At 36.9% G+C, this 27562-nt stretch overlaps 4 protein-coding genes and 1 long non-coding RNA gene across 5 annotated transcripts; 3 read left to right on the top strand and 2 right to left on the bottom strand.

Moving 5' to 3' along the window:
* Window positions 1-12707: 12707 nt before the first annotated feature.
* Window positions 12708-13464, bottom strand: LOC107813536 (non-specific lipid-transfer protein 1-like). The gene is made up of 2 exons (XM_016638818.2): window positions 13043-13464; window positions 12708-12934 (listed from the first exon to the last, which is right to left on the bottom strand). Exons 1-2 carry the CDS (start codon window positions 13378-13380, stop codon window positions 12925-12927), a joined length of 348 nt encoding a protein of 115 aa, XP_016494304.1. The 5' UTR covers window positions 13381-13464; the 3' UTR covers window positions 12708-12924.
* Window positions 13465-15154: 1690 nt separating this feature from the next.
* Window positions 15155-15796, top strand: LOC107813534 (non-specific lipid-transfer protein 1-like). Its single transcript, XM_075238796.1, has 2 exons — window positions 15155-15574; window positions 15647-15796. Exons 1-2 carry the CDS (start codon window positions 15237-15239, stop codon window positions 15654-15656), a joined length of 348 nt encoding a protein of 115 aa, XP_075094897.1. The 5' UTR covers window positions 15155-15236; the 3' UTR covers window positions 15657-15796.
* A 2280-nt stretch (window positions 15797-18076) lies between these two features.
* On the bottom strand, window positions 18077-22299 carry LOC142173320 (uncharacterized). Its single transcript, XR_012703044.1, has 3 exons — window positions 21833-22299; window positions 21540-21712; window positions 18077-19133 (listed from the first exon to the last, which is right to left on the bottom strand). It is a non-coding gene; the product is annotated as an uncharacterized LOC142173320 (long non-coding RNA).
* On the top strand, window positions 18322-19065 carry LOC107813535 (non-specific lipid-transfer protein 1-like). Its single transcript, XM_075238795.1, has 2 exons — window positions 18322-18746; window positions 18855-19065. The coding sequence occupies exons 1-2, from the start codon at window positions 18322-18324 to the stop codon at window positions 18862-18864; spliced, it is 435 nt and encodes a 144-aa protein (XP_075094896.1). The 3' UTR covers window positions 18865-19065.
* On the top strand, window positions 21876-22653 carry LOC107813537 (non-specific lipid-transfer protein 1-like). The gene is made up of 2 exons (XM_016638819.2): window positions 21876-22315; window positions 22424-22653. Exons 1-2 carry the CDS (start codon window positions 21981-21983, stop codon window positions 22431-22433), a joined length of 345 nt encoding a protein of 114 aa, XP_016494305.1. The 5' UTR covers window positions 21876-21980; the 3' UTR covers window positions 22434-22653.
* Window positions 22654-27562: the final 4909 nt, after the last annotated feature.

Raw genomic sequence — 27562 nt, 5'->3', positions numbered from 1 at the left:
ATATATATATATATATATATATATATATATATATATATATATATATATATATATATATATACACACACACACACACATAGTATTAATCATTCTATATTTCATTCATTCATCACTAATAATGCATGACATAGATTAATCGATATAGGTCGAGATATTTTATTTTTAATATTCATCGATATAGGTCAAAACATTTTGTTTTTAATATTCATCGATGCATCTAAGTTATAAGTCGATGAATCAATTTACAAATAGTTATATTTGATGATGATCAATTATATATACTAATTAGATTATTGCTTCTTCACAAGTCTATCCCCAAAAGTACCCGACCCTGTGGCCCTAGCGCTTCGTGTTCTTATATATATGTGGCTATACCTATATATATATATATATATATATATATACACACACACACACACACATACACACTTCGTTGTACTACTTTAACTATATATAGCTTGTTATAGTATATGTTAGTGTATTCATTATTTGTATTACAAAATAAAGTGTTAACGGATTATATTTATATTATTTAGATAGTAAATATTAAAGTGATTCAAAAGTTTGACCATGTTTGACCTAATAACCGACCAACTTTGGTTGGTTATTTTTCGGGAAATAAAATATACCGACCAAAGTTGGTCGGTAAATGCTTCCCCTGCAATAACCGACCAACTTTGGTCGGTAAACTTAAATATAAATTCTATAAATTTTAAAAATTATTTTAAATAATAATATAATTATTAAAATTTTAAAAAGTGAGTCCACATTACCGACCAAAGTTAGTCGGTAATCAAAACGCTGCTTGACTAAGCAAGTCTGACTACTTCGGTCAAATGTTTGACCAATGTACCGACCAACTTTGGTCGGTATGTAATTTAAGAAAATAGTAAAATATTTTTTTGTAGTTTCCTTTCGTGTTGGACGGTTTTTTGGTTGCTTTTCTTGACCAACCAATGTTGGTCGGTATGGCTTGGTCGATTTTTTCCTGATTTGTTGACCGACCATCCGAATTTGGTTGTACCCGGAATAGGAGTCAAGAAAAACTAAGTATCTCATGCCTGATTTTCGCATCGATCATGCGATCGATGATAGGCAAAGGAAAAGGGTACTTGGGGCACGCCCTGTTCAAGTCTTTGTAATCTACGCACATTCTTAATTTGTTTTCTCTTTTTAGGCACTACCACTACGTTAGCCAACAAATCCGGGTACTTAACTTCCCGAATGGATCCTATTTTAAGGAGTTTGGCTACCTCGTCTTTGATGAATGCATGCTTGAGTTCGGACTAAGGCCTCCTCTTCTGTTTACCGGGTGGAACTTCGGATCCAAGCTTAGCTTATGAGTGGTTATTTCTAGCGGCATCCTTGTCATATCAAGGTGGGATCAAGCGAAACAATTTATGTTAGCTATAAAAATTCAATGAGTTTTTTCCTAATCTCGGGTGTTAACCTCGCGCCCAGGTATACCTTCCGATCGGGCAAGTGTTCGATCAATATGACTTGCTCCATCTCCTCGACCATTGATTTGGTGGCGTCGAAATTGTCAGGGGTGATGAACAACCTAGAAACTCCGTAATCATCATCCTCGCCTGCTTCTTGCTTCTCTAGTTCGGTCTGGGCCAGTGTCGGTGATTGCTATTTAGTTTCTTTCTTCCTAACCGACTCTGAGTTCTTTGATGTCGAGAGTGCGGACATCGGGATCACCTCATCGACCGTGAACATTTCTTTTGCGGCTGGCTGATCCCCGTAAACTGTCTTGATCCCACCCGGTGTGGGGAAATTCAGTGCCTGGTGTAGTGTCGAGGGTATTGCCCTCATTTTGTGAATCCATGGCCTTCCGAATAGAGCATTATATCTTATATCCCCTTCAATCACATAGAACTTCATTTCCTGGATGGTCCTAGCGGTGTTCACGGGCAAGGTTATCTCCCATTTAGTAGTTTCGCATGCTATGTTGAATCTGTTTAAAACCCGGACTGCAGTCACTATTTGGTCTTGTAGACCCAGCTGCTCTACGACCCTCGATCTGATGATATTAGCCGAGCTACCTGGATCAATTAACAAACGCTTAACTCGATATTTATTTATGAGTACAAATATTATCAGTGCATCATCATGCGGTTTCATGATGCCTTCAGCATCCTCATCGTTGAAATAGATGGTCCCCTCCGGTATATAATCTCGGGTTCGCTTTTCCCTTGTAACGGACACCTTAGTGCGCTTAAGCATTAGTCCCTGGGGGACGTCGACTCCACCAATGATCATGTTAATGGCGTGCTGAGGTTCCTCTTGTTCGGTCTATTTGTTGGAGTTTCTATTCCTGAAGTGATTTTTGGCTCGATCACTCAGAAATTCCCGAAGGTTCCCGTTAATGAATAACTGGGCCACTTCTTGTCTTAGTTGTCGGCAGTCCTCGGTCCTGTGGTCGTAAGTGCCATGATACTTACATATCATGTTAGGGTCTCTTTGGACAGGGTCGGACTGCAATGGCCGAGACTACTTAGTATTTGATGTGCCTGATAGCAGATACGATACTCGTAGCATCGACACTGAAGTTATATTCCGATAATCTCGATGCCTCCCTGGACCCGAGTGGCATGTCGAGACCGTTTTTACTCATGTGTCCCCGGAAATAATGGCCTCGATTTCCCCTTTTTCATTCCTCGCAGGGTTATGCCCGGATCCGCTACCCATTCAATCTCCGCTATATGGTTGATATCGATCTTTGTTCGGTCTTGGTTCATGATCGGTGACTCTTTTAGGCCTGTCATTAGTTCTGATGGGATAAATGGACCCGGGGGGCTCCGAGCTGATCATCCTCGACTCTGATTTTCAATTGGTACCTATTATGGACGTCAACCCAAGTTACCGTTGGGTACTCAATCAAATTCTATTTCAGCTACTGTGAAGCCAAGAAGCTTTGGGGTTTGAGTCCTTGAGTGAACGCCTGAACGGCCCAATCATCCGCAATCGGAGGCAGGTCCATTAGTTCCATTTGAAACCTTGATAAAAATTCCCTGAGTATTTTGTTATCTCTTTGTTTTACTTTGAAAAGGTCTGATTTTGTGGTCTCGACCTTGATGGCCCCGGCGTGAACTTTTACGAAGGCATCTACAGGCATAGCAAAAAAATCAATGGAATTAGAGGGGAAGTTATGAAACCATATCATTGTTCCTTTCGATAGGGTTTCTCCAAACCTTTTCAGCAAAACCGACTCGATTTCGTCATCTTCCAAGTCATTTCCTTTGATGGCACACGTGTAGGAGGTCACATGTTCATTTTATTCGTGGTTCCGTTATACTTTGGAATTTCGGGCATACGAAACTTCTTCGGGATTGGTTTCGGTGTCGCGCTCGGATGGAAAGTCTTTTGGAAAGATTTCTTTGAATCCATGTCTTTCAATATCGGTGGTGCTCCTGGGATTTGATCAACTCTGGAGTTATAGGTCTCTATTTTTTTGTCGTTGGCTTCAATCTTCTTTTCCCCCGATTCCACCCGCTTTGTCAGTTCCTCAAGCATCTTTATTATTTCGGGGTTGGTCCCAGGTTCAACTTCACCCGGCCTTTCCATGGTTTGTTTATTCATTCATGTATTTTTCCGGGATGGTTTAGGCTCAACTTTACTGCGGGCGCGATTTTGGTTCTACAGCTGGGCTATCGCCGCATGTTGAGCTTGTAACATTTCAAAGACCACTCGCAGATTGATCTCATCGCCTTCAGCGTCGTGCGTACCCCGAGCTATTGATCGGGCTCCTCTGCGAACGTTGTTCTCGGGGTTGGTCAGCAGGTTTGAATCGATGGCCACATGTGAGTTGGCATAGATTGGGTCCACAATCGGGACTCCGTTGGGGTCAATAGGGGGTACTTCGTTGCTGGGCACTACATTGTTTTATTCGCCATGTGGCCAGAGTCAGCATCAATGTTCAAGTGAGCAGATTGAGAGTTTGACATTCTAAAGTTGACCTGAAATTAAAATCTCAAAGAATAAGCGTAAAACAGAGTGCGTTATGGAAATTTATATCAAATTACCACTATTATCCTTAGCCCCACGGTGGGCGCCAAATTGTTTACCCTTAAAAATGGATAACAATTGAATTTATATGCGGTTTTAAGGATATGTAGACTAATTCAATACAAATGATTAATGACGTTAGATAAGCGAATAAAAGATATAGTAAATAGCCAACTCAATGATGATAGTGAGTCTGAACTCGGTTACAGGCTTAACAAGAATATTGCCTTCGGTTCCGAGCCAACACTTATGAAGAACTTATGAACGAAAACAAGAACTTTGAATAACAGATAGAACATAAGTATATTGCCTTGGTATTCGTGTTACAGTGTCCCTAATGAATTATTAGCTTCCCCTTTATATAGTAGGGGAGTTTTACCCTAGATACAATTCTAAGAAAGGTAAAAATATTTTGCTAGTCACTGATTTTTCGCCGAAATGGGGCCGAGATTCATGTCGTGATATCCGATTGGGTACGGATATCACATCCCTTTGTTAATCGTGTGCGATCGTTTGGTAATGCTCTCCGAGGTCTTGGGACCCTAACCGGGCTGGGGGACATGGTCTCGATGGCTTCGAGGGTAGATGTTCTACTCGGGCCCTGAGATGAGAGGCTCTTGGTTCCGATTCTGATTCTGATTCCTTGCAGTCACGCCCTTGCTCCGTTTGCCTCACCGGGAAATCGGGGTGCTCATTAGACTCGGGTTTACCCATATACACACTCGCACTAAATAATACATAAATTATTATCATTTATTATTACAATCCTTATATTAATCATATATTTATTTTATTACAATCGTTATACTATACTTACGCATTAACTTATCGCAACAACCCCTAAGTAATTTATCCACATACAAAAACTATTGGCAAAAATTGAGGTCGTAAAACAATACTTAATACACCATGTAATTCCTTGCTACATATATGTAAATACTCCTGCTTGCGTATGTTGAAGCTCAAATCCTCTATTTGATTATCCCCTAATTGTTCAACCTAAAATAAGTATTAGGCAAAAGTTCCCAACTCAAACCTCTCTCCAAGATACTATGAGTATTAAAATTGGCTTTGGTTAGGCTGTTTATTAATGCAACATTTCTCTTCTTTAGACTTGGAGTAGTACACTCAGTGGTTGTTTGGGACGGAAAGGACAGCTCAAGAGAGCGCAAACGCTTCTTCGGTTTCACTCTATTAAGCTCAACCACATTTGAACCAATCAAATGAGGGAAATTCAATAAGGCTCGTGCCCCTCGTAGTTTATACGTTGATCGATCATAAGCCAATGCTACATCCTCAGACGTCTCATAGGTCCCAAGCCAAAGCCTAACGCCTTTCCTTATAGGGTCCCTTATCTCAGTTGCGAACGTTCCCCACGGGCGCCGCCTCACGCCTCTGTATCTCTTCCAGTTGGTGGAGCGTGTACACCACGCTCCGTACTTCCTAGGTCATGACACGGTTGTAATGAAGTAGGAGTAGTATCTCCCTTTTCATTGCTTATTTCTGAAAACGAAGAATTTTCAGAGAAGTCAGGTTCCATGGAATCGTAGCATAGAATATTGCTTAGGTCAAATATTTCTGATGAAATTCCAGGCTGCATTCTCTTTAATTGGTTGACAAAGGTATACTCGGGAAATCATTTCTGGGATTTCCTGTTCCTCTATAGTCTAACTTATGGAAGTTGATTAGGTATCTGGAAATTTAAGGATTTATATTGTATACGGTCAAAATCGGGCCTACTCAATTTTGTTGTTCGATCGAGACAAGGGAGTTGCATCGGGGGTAGTCTCATAATAAATCATACCCGAGCTCGAAGATGAGATATCAAACCTAGAGATCGAAGTATATGTTGAGACCGAGGCCAGCAACAATCGAGATCAAGTATGACCGACTTCGAGGGGAGCATAATAACGGAATGGCGAGATATCAGTAACCGGTCGAAGATCACGGCGTGAATCTCATAACAGATATCCGTGATTGGTCGAGGATCATGGCATGAATCTCGGAACGGACCAAATCAGAAGTGGACAACTAGTTGTTTATATAATTTCCTTCTATAATGAGAGACATACCATAATTAGGTTTCCTCTACTATATAAAGAGGAGTTCCAATCATTTGTAGGGCATCATTGTTCGCTAATAAGAATATACATATACATTGTTTTCTTTGTTCATCACTGTTCATCATTGTTTGTTTCATCCTCTGCTGTTCTTATTAACTAACTTCGAGACCATCTCGAATCGAGGTCGAGGCAATGCTTGCAGACCGGTTTGATTTATTTTGTTGTCCAAGTTATCTAGAGTTGGCCGATGCACTTGCAAGTTTACCATGATTTTTGGCCTCCCATCGACCCTTGGCCAAATCACGCCACGAGCGCTCAGCATACGAAGAGGTTGAAACCAGTTGTCGAACCCAATCTGCAAGGTCCGGGACTGCACCATGAAACCAGGGGGAAGCTGCACCATAAAGAAGAATATAGATGAGGAGGTAAAGGAAACATAACAAGTAATCAAACGTTATCGGTGAAGTTCTACTTACGCTTCATGTTCTATTCTTCGGGGAATGGCATCTACTCGGCAGGGATTAAATTGGAGGTCCTAACTCGGACAAACCGGCACATCCATCCTCGGTCCTTGTCCTCGTCTATGCACGAGCATAGCACCTTCGTGGCCCGGCGCTGAAGACTTATCAGTCCGCCCCGATAAAGACGAGGGCTGTATAGCCTAATGAGATCATCGAGGGTGAAAGACATCCACTCGATCTTGCTCGAGAAGAATCTGAGCAAAATGACAATGCGCCAAAAAGAGGGGTAGATCTGGCCTAGGGTTACCCGATATTGGCGGCAGAAGACGATTATGACAGGATCGACGGAACCCAGTGTGAAAGGGTAAGTATACACACTTAAGAACCCTTTCACATACGGATTTAATTACAATAAAATTTATATGCCTACAAATGCATAAATAATTTGGACTATATTTTAAATTCAAAATATATTATTTCAAACAAATTTATTGGGCTAATATAATTGGATTAGTTATATAAGTCCAACATATATGGATTAAATAAATAAGTCTAAATCCATTGGACTAGCCATTTAATTGGGCTAAAGTGATGAGCTCACTTAATTAGGCCCAATATGTCATATTCCTAGAGGCCCAGTTTGGTGCCACGTGTCAAATGACGTGGCATGCCAAGTCAAACGGAAGAGCTAATAGGATCATGCCACGTATCAAAATGTCAAGGCATGCCAAGTCACATTAAAAGGCTAGTGAAGTCGCGCCACATGTGCAAGTGACATGTTCTAGCCAATCAAATGCGGCCTTGTCACACTTCAATCTGATTGGTCGGAAAGAGTTTGTTCTTATCATAACTCTTCCCTCCCACAATTATAAATAGGGGTCTTCATAACCCAAAAAATACATCAGAAGTTATAACAAGAAGCAAGAAAGAGCTCGTGGATTAAACACTGCAAATTCCTCCACAAGTTTCAAGTTCAAGCAATCAAGCTCAAGTTCAAGTTCAAGCAATCAAGTTCAAGCTCAAGAACGAAGAACAAAGCAAGTTCAAGCTCAAGAACGAAGAACAAATCAAGTTCAAATTAAAACAATCAAGCTCAAGCAAAAGAACAAGATCATCGTTCGTGGCAACAACTACATATTCAAGATCAAGCTCGAAGGCCCTTGAATCTTTTTACTATTGGAAAGAAGAATCAGAGGATTCATAGAGATTGTAACACTCAAATATTTAAAATAAAATACTACGATTGTTGCGATATTTTTCGGTCTTGATTTTATTTTCTTGACGCAAATTTATTGTCTACACCCATATCGTTATTAGTCATCTTAAGAGCAGCATCACTGCACCTATAAATAGGTCATGCCTTTCATTCAGTTGGCATCAATTGTTGTGTTTATAGTCCACATCGAGTCTACCTTTGATGATTCGGAAGCATTAACGCGAAGGTAATTTCTTCTTCTTTTCTTGTGCTTTTCTTCTTTTGTTGTCTTTTTTTTTTGTAGGTCAAGAAAGTGAGAGTATATTCCTCCATGCATGAAGAACACAATTTGAGGGTCTGAAGGAATGGGTACTCATCCCTGCCCGACTATTAGAAAGATTACTCTCAATGTGGCTTGCCTATCGGAGAGATTACTCTCAAAATGACCCGACTATCGGAGAGATTACTCTCAATGTGGCTTGACTATCGGAGATATTACTCTCAAAATGACCCGACTATTGGAGAGATTACTCTCAATGTGGCTCGACTATCAGAGAGATTACTCTCAAAATGACCCGACTATCGGAGAGATTACTCTCAATGTGCCTCAACTATTGGAGAGATTACTCTCAATGTGCCCCGACTATCGGAGAGATTACTCCCAATGTGCCTCGACTATCGGAGTGATTACTCTCAATGTGCCCCGACTATCCGAGAGATTACTCTCAAGAGACTTACATGTCCACCTTAAGATTGAAAAATATAGTTTCCTTTTAAGGACAAACCCACACAGAGGCCAACTTAAGGTGCAAAGGGACTTATATGTCCACCTTAAGATTGGAAAGTTATAGTTTCCTTTTAAGGACAAACCCACGAAGAGTCCAACTTAAGGTGCAAAGGGATTTATATGTCCACCTTAAGATTGGAAAGTTATAGTTTACTTTTAAGGACAAACCCACGAAGAGGCCAACTTAAGGTGTAAATGGACTTATATGTCCACCTTAAGATTGGAAAGTTATAGTTTCCTTTTAAGTACAAACCCACGCAGAGGCCAACTTAAGGTGCAAAGGGACTTATATGTCCACCTTAAGATTGGAAAATTATAAATCTTCAACTCGAAGACTTCGTGGACTTGACGACATTAACTTGAATATTTGGAAACTTTAAAGATTTGATGGATTTTGCAGACTTCAACTTGAAGAGTGGCGAACGTGAAGACTTCAACTTGAAGACCGGCAGACTTGAATATTTCAACTTGGAGACTTCAACTTGAAGAGTAACGGACTTGAAGACTTCAACTTGGAGACTTGGAGGGTTTAAACATTTCAACTTGAAGAGCAGCAAACTTGAAGACCGGAGGACTTAAAGATTTGGTAAACATGAAGACATATAATATCCCTGAACTTCAGTGCAAATACTTGGTAGCCTCTTAAAAGACTATAATCGCCCTATTGAAGACACTGATTTATCATGAAGGCTTGCCCCCTGTAAGTCATATGAGATCCAAAGTTCAAAAGAAGAATGAAATTTCAGTCTGATTTTCACATGTCGTTTGAATGAATTACTTCCATCATACTTCATTTGGACAACGACTAGGGCAATATGTATCTTTTGAACTTATGCGACTGAACTCAGAATAAAACTCTAAGCTGCCTACGTACCTTGGTGAAGAGTATCAAGTCATACCGTAGTTTAGAATGGGTGATTTTTTTTTTATTTTCTTATTTTTTATTTTATTTTTTTATGTCCTAATGTTTCCCTAGGCCGCCCCTTTCGAGGTTTTCAACCTAGAGGGCCATTTCTTTTTTGGGTGGGCCGTACATAGTTTAGACTCGTGCGGGCCAGGAGTGTAGGAACATGCAGTTTAGGCTCATGTGTCAAGGAGCGTTACATCTTCAAGGATAATACTTCTTCAAAAACTTGCCATTGATAGGGCCGATTCTCATGCTATCTGCATCAACTAGCTTGTAAGCCCCACTTGAATAAGCTTCCTGTACAACATATGTCCCATCCCATTTTGAAGTGAACTTCCCTATAGTTTATGGGAAGTAATTATGGGTCTTCGTACGGCAAGGACTTGATCTCTTACTTGAAAGGATCTCGGGCAAACTCTTTTATTGAAGGCGCGAGACAATCTTGATAACATACAAGACGGCTTCGACTCCATAAACGAGTGAATAAGGAGTCGCTTGTGTTGGCGTGCGGTGAGTCATCCTATATGCCCATAGAGCTTCTTCCATACGGTCATTCCAATCTCATTTGGATTTGGAGACGACTTTCTTTAACAAGTTGCATAGAGTTTTGTTGAATGCCTCAGCTAGACCATTGGCGGCAACATTGTACATCGAAGAGTTATATTGCTTGAAGCCAAAGAGATCACAAATCTTGTTCATCAACCTATTATCGAATGGCTTTCCATTATCCGTTATTATGTAATGAGGAATGCCAAAGCGATAGATTATGTTTACTCGGATGAAACTTGCAATATTTTCCTTATTTACCTCCTTAAGAGCAACATCTTTAACCCATTTTGAGAAGTATTCAGTTGTAGTCAAGATGTATAGGTGCCCACTAGAGGACTTTGGCAGTGGTCCAACAACATCCAATCCCCAAGCGTCAAACGGCCAGGATGCCACAGTCGGGTGCAACACTTCAGGAGGTTGATGAATAAAATTTGCATGGAATTGACAAGCCTTGCATCTTCGAGTGTAGTCCAAGCAATCTTTTACCATCGTTGGCCAATAATATCCCATCCTTTTTATATGGAAGTGGAGCTTTGATCTAGATTGGTGTGACCCACATACCCCAGAATGTGCCTCTTGCAAAGCTTGGAGTGCTTCTTCTTCCCCTAAGCATCACAAGAGTACTCTCTTGAATGACCTTCTGTATAGAGTATCTTTGTAGTAAAGGAAGCGAGGTGCACGGCGACGGATTTCAGTCCTTCTCCTTGGATTTTTTGGAAGTATCCCATAGCATAAGTAGTCGATAATGGGTTGTCGCCATTCTTCTTTCTCAACTTCAGAAATGGCGACAAGATGCTTGAGTTCATTTTCTTCACCTTCAGTCCCACTGGGCGTGCCAGAATTTGTAGACAATAAATTGCGTCGAGAAAATCAAATCAAGACCGAAAAATATCGCAACAATCGTAGTATTTGATTTCAAATATTTGAGCGTACAATCTCTATGAATCCTCTGATTCTTCTTTCCAATAGTAAAAAGATTCAAGGGCCTTCGAGCTTGATCTTGAATATGTAGTTGTTGCCACGAACGATGATCTTGTTCTTTTGCTTGAGCTTGATTTTTTTAACTTGAACTTGATTTGTTCTTCATTTTTGAGCTTGAATTTGCTTTGTTCTTCGTTCTTGAGCTTGAACTTGATTGCTTGAACTCACTTGATTGCTTGAACTTGAAACTTGTGGAGGAATTTGCAGTGTTTAATCTACGAGCTCTTTCTTGCTTCTTGTTATAACTTCTGATGTATTTTTTGGGTTATGAAGACCCCTATTTATAATTGTGGGAGGGAAGAGTTATGATAAGAACAAACTCTTTCCGACCAATCAGATTGAAGTGTGACAAGGCCGCATTTGATTGGCTAGAACATGTCACTTGCACATGTGGCGCGACTTCACTAGCCTTTTAATGTGACTTGGCATGCCTTGACATTTTGATACGTGGCATGATCCTATTAGCTCTTCCGTTTGACTTGGCATGCCACGTCATTTGACACGTGGCACCAAACTGGGCCTCTAGGAATATGACATATTGGGCCTAATTAAGTGAGATGGGCTAGCCCAATGGATTAAGACTTATTTATTTAATCCATATATATTGGACTTATATAACTAATCCAATTATATTAGCCCAATAAATTTGTTTGAACTAATATATCTTGAATTTAAAATATAGTCCAAATTATTTTACGGATTTAATTCCAATAAAATTTATATGCCTACAATATTATCATTTCTTCTCTTAGTGAATCGCATTTGAATTGGTTTAATGTTAACTGGCCTACCTAGAGGGTTGAGTTAGGTGTCATCACGGCTAGTTGAATTTTGTGTCGTGACAAGGGGAGTGCCGAAGTGAGTATGTAAGCAGACTCCTTTCACTTGATTGATTAGTTAGGAGTGATCCTTTTTCACACATAATTTAGGTCATCGTTTACATAAAGCTTAATTACGTAACTTTCATTTACTATTTACTAGGCTTAAGAACCTTCTTGTAGCTTAGCATCTCTCTCAGCTCTTTTTCTCCTCCGATCATCTCTTCGGAAGTTAATGTTCCACCCAACTGCAACCCAGTGTTCTTTTTATACTTTTTCTGAGAAGTTTATATTAATTGGTTAGCTTAATTATAGCAGAATAAAGAGAGAGTAATTTTGTACCATGAAATTCACTTAAGTATGATTTTCCAATTTGGGCTAATAACATATGCCGAGGGATCTATCAGTCGCAAATTTCTCACAAAAAATGATCGCTAAAATTACTCCCTCACTATATTTTAGACTGACACGGAAGAAACTGATAACTTATTGGTTACGTACTGCCATCAATTTTGATATATTTATTGAGAATTAGAATACAGAGTTATACTTCTACCTGATGTGATTAATATTACGAAGTTGAAGTTCTCTATTTTATTTTATCTTTTCAAGAAGTTGCTTTCTCCTCAGTTTTCTCATTTTAGCTTGCCTACCTTAGTGAAGATCCAGAAAAACTTTAAACCTTCTGTTATAAGACTAATAATAATATGTTACTTGCTCAACTAGGAGGAAGAAATGGCTTCAACAATTTTATGCAGTTTGATTGCATGTACCATAGGTTTATATACATGATACTGACCCAGTGATCCTGTCCAAAAAACTCTACATTGCATAAAAGATCCCAGTTTGTGATTCCTTTAAAAATGAACGGTGAAGAGTATTATGAATAGAGTAAATAATGAATCTTAGGAAAGAATATGAAGCAAAAGCAAACATATCAAAATGTCTATATCGCGGTTCATTAAATTTGGAACTGCTGAAATAGAAGTGAAATGCTACAAGCTTAGTAAGGCTTTAATTTGATCATTACAAGCAGTAGTTCTCTCATCATTTGGACTACTATTTGAAAAAAAAAAGATAGAACAAAATATGAATTTGGTGAGTCTTCCTCTCTTTATTTCTTCCACACTGTCATCATCAATAACCTCAATCTCAGTTGATCCTGCAAATGGTTGATAATAATATAACCAGTCAGAACTCAAAAGCTCATGTAGTTGAAGAATTACATGAAAAGTGAAAATTATCCTGAAAAGCAGATAATAAATCTTACATGTCACAGTTGACGCTTTTAGAAACAGTAATGTCCAATGTTACACCACACTTGCTAGGGAGAGCCTGGGCAGCGTCTTCCTTCAAGTTTGCATATTTGTTGGCAGCAGCCTTGACACAATTACATGCCGCCCTCTTGTCAGCGGTGTTTTGAGCCATACCTTTCAATGCATTCACGCCATTACAGCAAGCTGCTCCTGGATTGCCGCCCTGAGTAAGGTAAGGGATACATGGTGCTAAAGAAGCATCTACTTGACCACAAGTAAGAGCCTGTCCTGGCTCAACCATGAACTGAATCATGGCCAACACTGCAATTGCTGAAATAATGATTCCCTTCATCTTTCTTGTTAGTGGAAGATATATAGGGTTATAAATTCAAGTTGTATGTTTTCCTAAACTCTCTGAATTGCTATGATGTTTGAAGCAGGCTGTGGTAGGTATATATAGGACTCTCCTAATGAGTGCAAACAAACAAGTAAACAGAATGTTGTTTGGGGATAGGTCGGAACTGTTACACTAGTTTGGCTTTTTCTTGATCTTGGTATGTCATTTATAGGGAAAAAATTATCCAAATCAGATTCTTTCTCCCTTTATAATTTCTGGAAATCTGTATGGTGGGGGGACATATTGTCTTCGGCTTCTGACAATATCTTGGAGAAACTAAGGTAATTAAGAACCATATCTTATTTGAATTTGAGGACACTACATATGATCCTGTTCATGAAATGGAAAGAGATGAAGTTCAGCATACGGGCTTCATAGTTCTAACAGACTGCATATATATATAACTTGGTAACATAGAAGACTGATAGCCAATGACCTTAGTAAAATAGCTTTGATTCCTTAAATAAATTAAAGCAGGAGAAGGGTAATCTGTGCAATCTTTTTGGGATCTCCTAACATGCATAATGTCCTAACTGATAAAGCAAACATTAATTTTTAGTATACTTCAGAATTACTTGTGTGTTTCAGTTCATGTAATATAAGAATTGATGGGATGAAACGAAACCATCTCTTTTTATCTCTGTACTGATTCATAAATCTTGTTATCTATGCACATTTCAACAGTCTCTGTTACATTTTATTGTCATGGCCGACCCCAGACTTGCTTGGGAATGAGTTGTAATTGTTGTTGCTGTTAATCCTTCTTTAAAAAAATCTCTTAGCTGATAGGGCACCTATTATTGACCAATTTCATCAGTCCAAAATTGGTACGAGTAAAAGAAAGAGAGATTTATTCACTAAGTTCAGTTCGTGAACTCGATATATTAGTGGAACAAGCAGAGAATTGACAGGTTCAGTTTTGATAAAGGCTTTTTAGAACTCCAAACACAAGTTGAGTCTTTCAGTCCACCACCAGAGTAGAACAAATCTAAGTTGCTCGGACAGGGGTGTGGGTATCCGACATGGGTGCGGATCTAGAGGTCGGATACTTCGAAATGTAAATTCTAAGATTCGGGGGTACGGATGCAGGGATCCGGCTAAAAATAATTCAAAAAAAAATCTCTAAATTATGAAAATTTTTGTGGAATACTTACGTATAGCTAATAAAGTGTGGATTTCTTTTATTCTCAAGTTGTAGATAAGTAAAGCATTGATTTCCTAGTCAAGGTATGTTATTTTCTTCAAATGTACCCTAGTTTTGGTTCTGATTTCGGGAATCAAATTGTATCTCGCCTCGAATTTTTTCGTCCGTCGTGGTCAAAGTACCCAAAATTGTTTGACCAAATCCGATACGGATCTCATACCAATACCCACACCCATACTAGTGTCGTGTCGACATAGGTGCGGCACCTAAACTGCGGTGTCGGAGCAACTTAGGAACAAATTCTCACATTGCAGAAGTAGTTCTTTGCCCTTTGTATGTCCTGAAAGTAAAGAGTTTTGATTCACCAAAAAATCAACAGAACTGATGGAACCACCAACAAGTTGATAAATGACGGGAACAGTAACGGTTTCAACGGCTTGCACTAAACAGTGTGTGGCAGAAATGCATTGAAAAAAGCAAAACAAACAAAAGGAGCCAAAATAGAATAACAGATCTTACTTAAGCAAGAAACCACTCAAAACAGTGAAGCAATCATAACTACTACAATAAATACACCCTCTGTGCTTTCCTTCTAACATCCCAAAAACAACAAAGGAGCTAAAGAAGCAAACAAGCCTAACCTTGAAATATTCCACACACAAGAAAGATGAAGGGTATCATCATTTCAGTGATTACAGTGTTAGTCATGATTCAGCTCATGGTTGAGCCAGGACAGGCTCTTACCTGTGGTCAAGTGGATGCTTCTTTAGCACCTTGTGTCCCTTACCTTACTCAGGGTGGCGAACCTGGAACTGCGTGTTGTAACGGAGTGAAAGACTTGAAAGTTATGGCTCAATCTATAGCTGATAGAAGGACAGCCTGCAATTGTGTCAAGGCTGCTGCCAACCGATATGCAAATCTGAAGGATGATGCTGCTCAGGCTCTCCCTAGCAAATGTGGTGTTACAATGGATATTCCCGTCTCTCGTACTATCAACTGTGACATGTAAGCTTATTATCATATGATTATACATCTCAATTAGTGTTATTGCACATTCTGACTTGTTTCTTTTTGCAGAATCAACTGAAGTGATTCATTGCAGCCAGAAATGTGCCAGGCTGATCATACCAGAAATACATGGAACCAAGTTTTACCTTATCTACTTATTTTGATGTATAAGAATCTTTGAGATATTATAATAATACAATACAATACTCTCTTTTGTCCTCTCTGGACAATTATGCCAATGCGCATTTCATACTGCAGAGTCAATAAAAGCATACACGGCTGTATGAACTACATATATAACTTTGGAAAGACAAAAGTTGTTCTGCGATATCGACAGGCATCTAGTTCAATGCCTTAAGTTTAACTTCTATACACTTACAGTATAAAAATAACTACAGGTGACAGTCCATAATAAATAGGATTATTAACCTGAAAAATAAGGCAGGTAACTTGCTATGAGAAACATCCAGTTCAATGCCAATGCGTTAGCCTTCTTTCTCTTGTGGGTCATAAAGGTTGGGATTCAAGACATTAATGAGCAAAAAAACGACTAAACCAACTTAAAGAATTTACGAACTGCTCTCCAATCCTATTTGGCACATCAAGGAAACATCATTTGATCAACTTTTAAGTTGCAAGAAGCTCCTGTCTTTAAAGACCACCCAATCCAATATATTCCAAGTAAGATCAGTTGCTAAAGAATGTATATTTGCCAACTTGCCAAGTGATGCATTCTTGAATTTGATCAAAATCTATCAGCAGTTACTGCAAATCTCATCTAATGCAGTTAGTTAAATCATACAGTATATTGTTTTTCCATAACCAAGATTTGGCTTGACACTATACTCATCCTTTAAATTTGTCCATTGTACTTGTAGACAAAGCAGTCTAAGGCTCTCAGCCAGACAAACTGCAACTAAAGAAGATAAGGTGTTCCGGAATTCGTCTATATCACTCAGAAATAGACAAATGCCACTGGAAACATATATATGATTGACATGTAAAAGAAATGGAAATTCCAAACTAATATAAAAGTCTTCCTTAATCACAAAAACATCACCGAGCTAACAGCTAACCTCAGATGCAACTGCTTTAGTCCTCCACTTATTTTCTCATAAACGTCAATTAAATGTAGAGGAGGAAAAGGACAGAATGAGGTATCAGTCATGATAAATGATCTCACAACAATTTCTTTCTAAAATCGCACTATTTCACGAATTAATAATTTATTATATAAACATTACTAATTTTTTCGTTCTCATCACTAATTTGTAATGCTTACTGGCTCTAACCATAAGGAACTCCAGTTTCAACCTAATAATAAACTAAACAAAGTCAAATGCTAAGTTTCCTAAATAATTTTATTATTTCAATATCAAACTATCTAATCCACAAAGGTTAAAATGATTTCCTCCTCAAAACTATATTTATATAAAAGAATTTGACAAGAAACCTGAAAGTAAACCTTGAACCTGCCAGAGCATCTCTACAGACACCGCCCTAATGTCAAATTATATATTTCACATATTTGTATTTCTAAACATAATCTATGCAAAGAGTAGTTTTTTTTTACTTAGCGAATTCAATTGAACTCTCTTTGCACAACATGGATCCGTCGAAGTTAGATGACTAGCACATTTGTAATGGAAATGATAAAGACTAAGTTATTCTAGCATGTTTTCGCATGTCCACAAAGTTGACTTGGAAATACAAAGCTTCAAAGAGAAATCCACATTACAAGAAGGCCAAATATAGCAATTTTGTAAAGGAGCTCAAAACTATACCAAAATGTTTGAACTGGGAAAATCTCAGGAAAAAAAAGAAGAAAGAATAACAATAAGAAAGGGTGAGAGGAGCTCTAACAGCACCTCCTTGTACTACTCAGACATTAGAGAATGTTACACCTATCCTCTCGGTTGTTGTAATAGTTTCCAAAGTGGTTTAAAAGGACCTGGGCTGCTCCACCCTATTGCCTTAAGGTTTTGGGTTAGATGCTCAGCAGGGGCAGAAGGGGGCCGAATTACACTGTATATATAAGGCAAAATCTGTTTTTTACCTCTATATATATCCCCGTGACATAGCTCAAAAGTGTAGCTTAGTGGTCAAGCGGGTTCAAAACCTTTGTAAGGTCATAGGTTCAATTCCTACTAGCTACAATCTTTTTTAACTTTTTTCTTTTTGAACCCCCTTAGCGGTGATCCTGCCTCCGCCACTGATGCTCAGATTCCTTATTAGATAGTCCCCTCCCCGCAGATAAATAACATATTAGAGTTGTTCAGTAAGATCATCATAATCAGTAATCATTATTACATTACACCATATCCAGGCCATGTTACTTTCAACTGCTGTACAGAGTTAGGACAACATCCCTTATGTCTAGCTGTTGAGACTGGCAATTTGAAATAGGTATCTTAACTATTGTCAAATTTTGGAGGACAGATGCATTTTAGTAATATCAACCTAACATTTTTTAAAATAAGGAAATGCCTGGAAGTGTAATTTTCTGCAATCAATGAGGATAAGATTCTTCAGTTCATATACATGCCCAGAACACAGTACAACAACTGCAGGAAACATCACAGCTGCAAGGAAAACAGTTTTGACCCCATCACTTTCATCTTCTAATTGATTATCCATGACATAAGAAAGGGAAAAGGCCAAAATCGTGTAACAGATTTTACATAAGCCATTAACTGACCTTTCTTTTATTAGCCATCTTGAGAATACTATATATATCCCCTTCTATGCCTTCAACTATACCAGTCCACAGGGAGAACCAAGAAAAGAAAACTAGTAATCCAAGAACTTCAAGTTTTCAACAGAAAGCGAATATGAAGGGAATCATCATTTCAGCAATTGCAGTGTTGGCCATGATTCAGTTCATGGTTGAGCCAGGACAGGCTCTTACTTGTGGTCAAGTGGATGCTTCTTTAGCACCATGTATCCCTTACCTTACTCAGGGTGGTGATCCAAGTGCAGCTTGCTGTATTGGTGTGACGGCATTGAAAGGTATGGCTCAAAACACTGCTGACAAGAGGGCCGCATGTAATTGTGTCAAGGCTGCTGCAAACCGGTATGCAAACTTGAAGGAAGATGCTGCCCAGGCTCTCCCTAACAAGTGTGGTGTAACACTGGACATTACTGTCTCTAAGAGCGTCAACTGTGACATGTAAGATTTATTTTCTGGTTTTCAAGATGATTTTCACTTTTCGTGTAATTCTTCAACTACATGCACTTTTGAGTTCTTACTGGTTATATTATTATCATCCATTTGCAGGATCAACTGAGATTAAGATCATTGATGATGACAGTGTGGAAGGAATAAAGAAAGGAAGACTCACCAACTTCATATTTTGTTCTATCTTTTTTCAAATAATAGTCCAAGTGATGAGAGAACTGCTTGTAATGATCAAAGCTTTACCGAGCATAAATTGTTTCTGCAATTTCCCAAGATTATTGAACTGTGACATGGACACTTTGATAGTTTATTTTGGCTTCATCCTCTTTCAAAAGATTGATCATTTACTATGTCCCTCATCCTCTGAAGTATTCATCCCTAAAAGGAAGCACAATCTAATGTTAAATTTAGTAAAATTGGAACATGAACTCTGGTACATGCAATCAAATAGCATAAAATTGTTCAAGCCAGAATGGATTTCTTCCTCCTAGTTAAGCTAGTAACAATCATACTCCATTTGCAGAAATTTGAGAACAAGATAGTCCATTAACTTTGGTTAAAAGGAGAAAAAGAAAAAGCTCCAGATCAGTTGCAATTTTGTCCAAATAACAACAGAGCGCTGTTCAATTTATGGAATATACCTTTAACTTTAGCAACTTCTTTCCTCTATAATTCTGGTGCTAAATATCATCAAGAGTACAATGCTAGGAATATCAGTCAAAGTGGATCTACAGAACCTTAAGTGCCTTTTTTAATGGAAGGGGTGGCAAAAAGACTAAGCTTACACTCCATATTCTTATCAAGATAACTCCTATTTATTCCTCCTATGCTAACTTGTATTTTGCTTCCAAAGCTGAACTGTCAGGATCCTATGGACAGGACCATCTTTCAGTTGGACCATTCATTTTCTTGGATCACCATGATTCATAGCTTCTATAATAGGCCTGGCTCCGTATTCCGTTTTCCTTTTACATCATCCATCTTTTCTGAGAAAACTAACAGTACGAAAGTAGTAGGGATGCAACATTATATCATTCATAAATTACTCTCTGTTCCCCTTCCCTTTCCCAGGGATTTGCAAGCTGCAGTGACAAGTATTAATGATGAAATGAATTCTTGTGAGAACACTACTTGTGCCTCTTTTTAGAATTCTTGGGGATAAGTATAAAAGGACATAAAATTCATCACTGGTAAAGGATGAAAAAGAAACATTATTTCAATTCGATTTCAATTAAGGTTTATCTGTAGCACGATACTTAACAATCACCTAGTTAAATAAACTGATATATCATCAGATGATTGGATTATCTTAGCCCCATGAATTTCCCCTAGAACGAATCCAAGAACTCAAACACATTAGTGCAGATTACCAGTATATGCCAGCAGTAGATTCTATTATTTAACATCTATTAGATTTTGATGATATAAAATGTATTAAGATGACATTGGCATCATATATTTAATTACTAGGTATCTTTACGAGTTTCTCTTCAGGATTAATAGTAATAATGGATACTTATTTCTGAAAATCTGAATTTTGCTAGTGATGCCAAAGCAATTGTAGTCAAGTCCTAATGCCAGTGTGCGTGATCATCAAGATCTCTTTTTTCCCCTCATCCTAGAGTGATAATCAAATTCTTGAATTTTTCTCTCTTATGGATATCCTCATGTAATTCACACCTAGCAACATAATGCAGAGATATTAGCACACAAGGCAGAGTTTACTCATTTGGCTCAGACTTTAGTCCAAGTCGACCAACTCCTGAGGGTAAAGAAATATTGACTGAACTTGCATATATAAGTTTGTTGAGTTTGAATAAACACGTTGACAAAAGAAGATAGGAAAATAAATAAAAACAACTATCCACCCTAGGACCTATAGTCAGATAACAGCAAACTTGCACTGTTTGTTCTAAACTAAGGAAACAATGTAGTACTAGTCAAAACACAAATAGCACCAGATAAGTTTTCAAAAATATCCACTTATACAGTTTTCTTTCTCAATCTGTTTGTACAAGTGGGATTGGTTTTGCTTAAAGTAGGAAAAGAAACATTATCATTCACAAAGAGGGATGACAATTATCCATGTTCATTTTGTCAGTGGCACTGAAACACCATCTCTCTTGCATCAGTTCTCATCACTTCCATAATTTCCAAGTTGAATAGCTAAATGGTTGTAAGTTGTATGGGAGAATTTGTTTGAAAGGGACTAATTTTTCTCATTCTTTGTCATTTTGTTTAGGGAGTAATATTCTTTTGATTCAACCGGCGTGTAGCGAGGGGGTAATAGTTCCCATGCTGACCCCTTGAATCAGAACAATCGCTGATCAAATAATCATTTAGTCGTTTTTATCATTAGATGTCTTAATTCTGCTCGAATGTTCATTATCTTAAATTCTGCTCCAATGTTCTCTGCTAAATGTTCTACTCATGCATCGAAGTGTGATCATCTGCTAGGGAAAAAAACATTTATATTCTTGTACAAATCATTTTGGGGGCTTTCTTGTTCCTTTACAAATGATATGCTAAGAAAACCAGCAAAGTGATGCACAAATTAATGAAGCTCGAGGATATATTCCACGAATACGTTGGTTCGCTTTGAAGTCTGATCCAAGCTAACTAAATTAAGACTCAAATGCATAAAAATGAGTTTGAGTTCATCTAATCCAAAAGCTTACAAGGAAATGATGATCAAAATAGCTACTTGATGCAATCAGTAAATAATATAGGGAATAAATCGATACATCAATTTGTAAGTTATACTAAACAGCATGCATGGTTTACCTTTTTGTCATACTGGCACACAAAACAGAGATATGTATTTCGCAGATGGCCAATTAAGGCTGCAAAAGAAAGAAAGTGGTTTTCTGATGCAAAAGAGATAAGGTTTGTTGAGTTCTTTTATCCCTAAGCACCACTAGTAGAGAAAGGTGAGCATCATCAATACCTGCAAAGAACTATCATAACATGTAAGACTATTTGTTCCTTTCTTCTGAAACAAATCAGGAAATGACATAACAAGGAAACAAAAATCCGAAAAGAGATAACTGATATTACCACAGCAAAGAACAACTTACTTTTCTTAGCACTTTTCATATTCCTATATATACCCTCCTAAGACACTGGCTAGTCATCAACACGGCTAATCAAGAATCCAGAGAAAAACACCTGCCTCACTTTCCACCTTAAAACTATCTTTTTTCTTACACAAAAACTGAAGAAAAGATGAAGGGAATCATCATTGCCATTGCAGTGTTGGCCATGATTCAGCTCATGTTTGAGCCAGGACAAGCTCTTACCTGTGGTCAAGTGGACGCTTCTTTAGCACCATGTATCCCTTACCTTACTCAGGGCGGTGATCCAAGTTCAGCTTGCTGCAGTGGGGTGAAAAGCCTAAAAGAATTGGCTCAAACCACAGCTGACAAAAGGACAGCTTGCAATTGTGTCAAGGCTGCTGCTAATAGGTACGCGAACCTTAAAGACGATGCAGCTCAAGCTCTTCCCACCAAGTGTGGTGTCACTATGGATACCCCTGTCTCCAGAACTGTTAACTGTGATATGTAAGTTACTCTTTTTATGCATTTAGACAAAAGTTTAATTCACTATTAAAAAATTTCTTTTCTGACTTAAAATCTTTTTCCGCTTTTTCTTTTCCTTTCTGTGGACAGCATCAATTAAAAGACAGGAGGAAAACAAAGAGCATCTGCAAGAAAATAAAGAAGGATGACTTCTTATTGAATACTCATGTATTTCGTTTGCCTATCTTGTACTTCTTTTCTTGTATCTGCAAGAAATAATGGTTCTGGATTGCGTAACATCGGAGAACCATTTTTAATACTCCAAGCTTTATCAAGCTTTCTGATGCCAACACTAAGTATAGTGAAAGCAATTTCATTTACATGCTTGTTATGATTCCCTTCCGACCAATTCATTACTTAAAGGAGGAAAAATGGAAAACTAATGACCCTTTTATATAAAACGTTAAGAATGCACATCTTGATATATACCAAAAAGAAGAAGAAAATATAATTAAAAGAAATCCCCAACAAACAAACAGAGACCAGAGTCCAACTTGTGATGAACAACCGCTAACTATTTCCTCATGGCCAACTGATGAAATCATTAGTCGAACCTCAAGAGGTAAGAGATAATCTTAACCTTTATTCTGTAGCAGATAACATATCCCCAAAGGAGCACAATGAACAAATTGAAAAAGAACTGGTGTAGAAAAAATCACAACTTGATGATCAATAACTTCAATTATCAGAAAGCCCCTACTTTTTGTGAGTCGAATATCAGATATTTTTATATTTGGCAAATTTAATATGTTTGAAATAACCAACTGCAAGTCGATAAATAAGCGAGAAAGATTACCAAGCACAGAAGCACTTGTCGCCATTGCTGAGGTTACTTCGCGACCTTGGTAAACTATGCGTCCTCTAAACATCAAAATAAAATAAAACTGGAAGTTGTACTTAATTAATTACTGAATTCCCTCAAATTGGGTGGGCAACGGCCGGTTTTTCTAGCAAATCCGTAGAAATTTTCAAGGGCGAGATGCAGGGAATAGCACTCGAGTATTAGTCACTTTAAGAATGTGGTGAATTAAGTACTTTGGTTTCGAGACGGAGTTTAAGAAACTTGTGGTAGTTTAACGGATAAAATTTTTTTTGGCTAAAATTAATAAAAAATAATTGAATTATTTTTAAATTTAAAAGTGTGTCATTTATTTTGAAACAGAATAATATCAACTAATTTAAAACGGAAGGAGTATTACTTTTATTTATTTATTTTTTGGCTAAAAGGGAAATAGTCGAATATTGTTTTTTGGAATGAATCTACATAACTTTGCTTCTAATAAATCTTGTACATACAGGGTCGTTTGGTACGCGAATTAAAGTATTCCTTGATTATAATCCTCGGATTATAATTTCTGAAATAATTTATCCCACCTAAAAGGTGAGATAAAATAATACCAGGTTTGATGGGATAAGGTGGGATAAAATGGGATATCCAGGATTAAGTTTGGGACAAAGTTTACAGTACTATGTTTGGTTGGTGGTATAAATTTATACCACCAACCAAACATAGTATAAATTTAGTACCACACTTTATCCCACATTATCTCACCTTATCCTGCATACCAAACGACCCTATAGTATTTAGTAACTGTTAAATTTGACAAGATTCATGTGAACTAGTGTGAGCTTCCTTTAAGGAAGAAATTGATAGATTCATTTTTTATGTATTTATATTGCACTAGTTTCTCAGCATGTGCGCTGCACGTGTATGACAAGTCATACTAACTTTGATGTATAAAATAATCTCAATATATTGTTAAAATAAAATTTAGAATAATTAATTATACTTGAAAGAAAAAAATACAAGATTCTGTGAATGTGCATCGGTGACTTATTTATCGAAGTAAACATGATTGGATATCGTTTGAACATACGCAATGAATAATTATAATTTGATTAGATACATATAATCTTACTTATCTTGATTTTATAAAGTACAAATATGTAATGAAACGTATGTCACATAATATTTTTTTTATAGACGATAATAATGATGTTTTTATTTCATCTGTTTAGGTTGCTTTCTTGTGACCAAAAGTCTAGTTGTTGAAATTAATATACTTAAAAGTACAACTTAAAGTTGGCCATATGAGAAGACACATTACGGTAGACATAATCTAATATTAAATATTAATTAATCCTGTACATTTAGTCATTACAAAACATAAATGTACAGAAAATTGTGTCATGCTAATTAGCCATAAAATATGATATAAGCACATAAATTTGTTGGCGTAATATTTTGTAAATTGGGACTCTAACATCACAAAACCAAGGATTTGTTTATTTCACCGTCATTCTAAGCAAAATTGTCCCATAAAATAATAATTGTATGATCACACCTATATTTTAAAATTACAAATTGCTATTAACTTATTCATATGGTACATCAAATGAAAGATTTTTATGAAAATTTGTAATTTTAACTTTATCTTTTAGTTGTAAATATTATTTCTCTTTTCCTATTCCGTCATATTCCAAGAAGTGTCTTAATTATTACTAACATGTAAATCACATTTGAAAAATATGATATATCACGTATTGATAAGTATCAAGTAATTATGTAAGAACACAATTCATAAATTTATATAAATAGTGACGGAGACAGAAATTTATAAAAAATAACTTTTGACTTATATGCATAATATGATTTTCTATATACTCAATATTATTTTTCAATCAGGGACTTGAAATGAACACCCTTCACTCTATATGGCCATGCCAACTGCCTATAAAGAATTATCCAAGATATGCCGTTACTAAATTTATCGCCTCTGTCAACTATTCAAAATGATTTGAAAATCTTTTGGGTGGGAAAATAATTATCGGAAAATATTGTTTGTGTTATGAAAATAATTATAATGTGGATGTCTATTTATTACTCCGCTATAGATAATCTTCTTGAAGAAAATTATCCGTTTGGCACTCTATTGAAGTTTATCTACAAGCAGCTGATGCAGGCAGGTTGCAAGCAACTCAATGAAATGATTTGCAGCAGTTTCTTATTAAACAGGCAGGTTGCAAGCAACTCATGCACACAACTTACAAGCAGCTCAAGAAAAGCCTCGCAGTTGCTTCCTGAAAAGTCTCGTAGCTGCTTCCTTTCATCTATAAATAAAGGAGTTTTCAGTTCATTATGTACATCAGTTTGAAGTTGAATAAAAATATCAATCTCTCTCTATACTTGTCTTCGATTTATTTACTGTATAGTCTTTATTTTATAACACGTTATCAGTACGAGACTCTGTCGTTTTGAGCACTTACTTCGAATTTAATTTCTATTTTAGTGTTCATCTCCGATGTAAGGCGACACTCTTATGTCCGTGGTTAGATCTTGTTCTTTCCGAGCATCATAAGGCAAATTATATCCTTGAGGCGTGTTCATCTCCAATGTAAGGCGACACTCTTATGTCCGTGGTTAGATCTTGTTCATTCCGAGCATCATAAGACAAATTATATCCTTGAGGTGGTGAGTGTTTCTTCTTGGCAGTAGTGATGCAGATATCACTTACATCTGGAGTGGCCAAATTTGCGTAATTTAATTTGAGCCTTTTACTTATATTTTAATATCTTTATCATCGTTTGTTTGGTTATATGTTACGTATACATTACCTATTTTGGTATTTATTTTCATCCTAACTATCTTAATAAAGAAATACAAAGTGGATAACATTGTTAGATCCACTTAAACTCCAGCAGAGTTTGCAAGAAATATACAACCACTAGAAGTGGTTATGTTTCGTATATCTCATTGTAACTAAATTTTGTTAACCACCAGAAGTGGTATATGCCTATGACCACCAAAAGTGATAATTTTGGCTTTCTATGGTTACAATTGAAGATAAGCTAGAGAAATATTCTCTATATTACATGCATGCCTCGATTTGCTCCTGAAGTAGTAAATATTTTAAAAGAGGTTGAAGCATCATAATTTGATGTGATTAATGCGCGTTCAGATAATTATGTTCGATTTCCTGAAGGATGAGAATTTTTGATAAATATTAATCCATTTCCTGAAGTGAATGTAACAATATTAATAAAGCTCGTAAATATGAACGCGCTCTTGATGTAAATATATTACAATTTACCTCCAGAAGAGTTAATATGATTGACAGAATATATACTCGATATTTCGTATTTTAAATTTGCTCCAAAAGAAGTAACACAATTGAAATTTCCTCTTGAAGTAGGAAAATATTATGAAGAGGTGTTTTCTTGTGCTTAAATAATTATTTTATATTGTTTATTTGATTATGAATTTCTCTCATGATACCAGAAGTGTCTGAGCAATATTTGATAGTACAAAATGTATCAACAACTCCTGAAGAGCTAACTGTTTGTCTAAAAGACATATGACACCAGTAGTGTCTGATAAATATTAGATTGTGGATAATAAATGAAGGCTCTCAAAGAGCTTATATACAAATATGCCATTCATATTATATGATTATGGTCAAAACATATGTTGTAGTAAAGCTGAAGTTTACTAATACAAATGGCTATCATATTGAGACCACAAATGATTGGAAGATTGATAATCTTCATGTTTCCACAATCATAGGGAGTAAAATAATATGTATGTAAGAAGTTACCCGCCTTATTCTTCAATTTGTACTATATCATGTATCACAATAAACCATAAGTTTACTAATGCAAAAACAGTCACAGTAAACCAGAAGTTTTACTAAGGCAAAAGTAGCTACTGTAAACCAGAAATTTACTGATACAAAAGTAGCCATAGTAAATCAAAAGTTTACTGATGCAAAAGTTTATGCCATAGTAAACCAGAAGTCTACTTAGAGATAGCACATGCCATGATAAACTTGAAGTTTTCATTTGTCATTTTTAAATGAGCTATCTGAGAATTCAGATAAGCATATACTGAAGAACTAGAAGATTCTTCAAGAATACTCTTGTGTTGCTTGTTCTCATAATAAATTGATTATACCAGCTAAAGTTGGGACTAAAACCCCTGAATTCTGGAATATATAAAAGGTGAATATGGGCCCATTCACCTAGCATGTGAACCACTTATAGATGCATATATAAGATGGTTACATGTGTATTTATTGTCAACTTGCAGTTTGGCATTTGAAATTGTATTTCTCAATTAAGAGCATAATTTTCAGATTATGAAATCAAGATAGTTCATCTTAATGATGTTGGTTTATATCCAAGCTAGTTTAGCATTGAATACCTCCTATTAATAGCTAAATTATTGCTGAT

The sequence above is a fragment of the Nicotiana tabacum genome, chromosome 19 (genome assembly GCF_000715075.1).
Source record: "Nicotiana tabacum cultivar K326 chromosome 19, ASM71507v2, whole genome shotgun sequence".
NCBI classification, from domain to species: Eukaryota; Viridiplantae; Streptophyta; class Magnoliopsida; order Solanales; family Solanaceae; genus Nicotiana; species Nicotiana tabacum.
The sequence above is the reverse complement of the archived record's forward strand: the minus strand, read 5'-3'. Positions and strand labels throughout refer to the sequence as shown.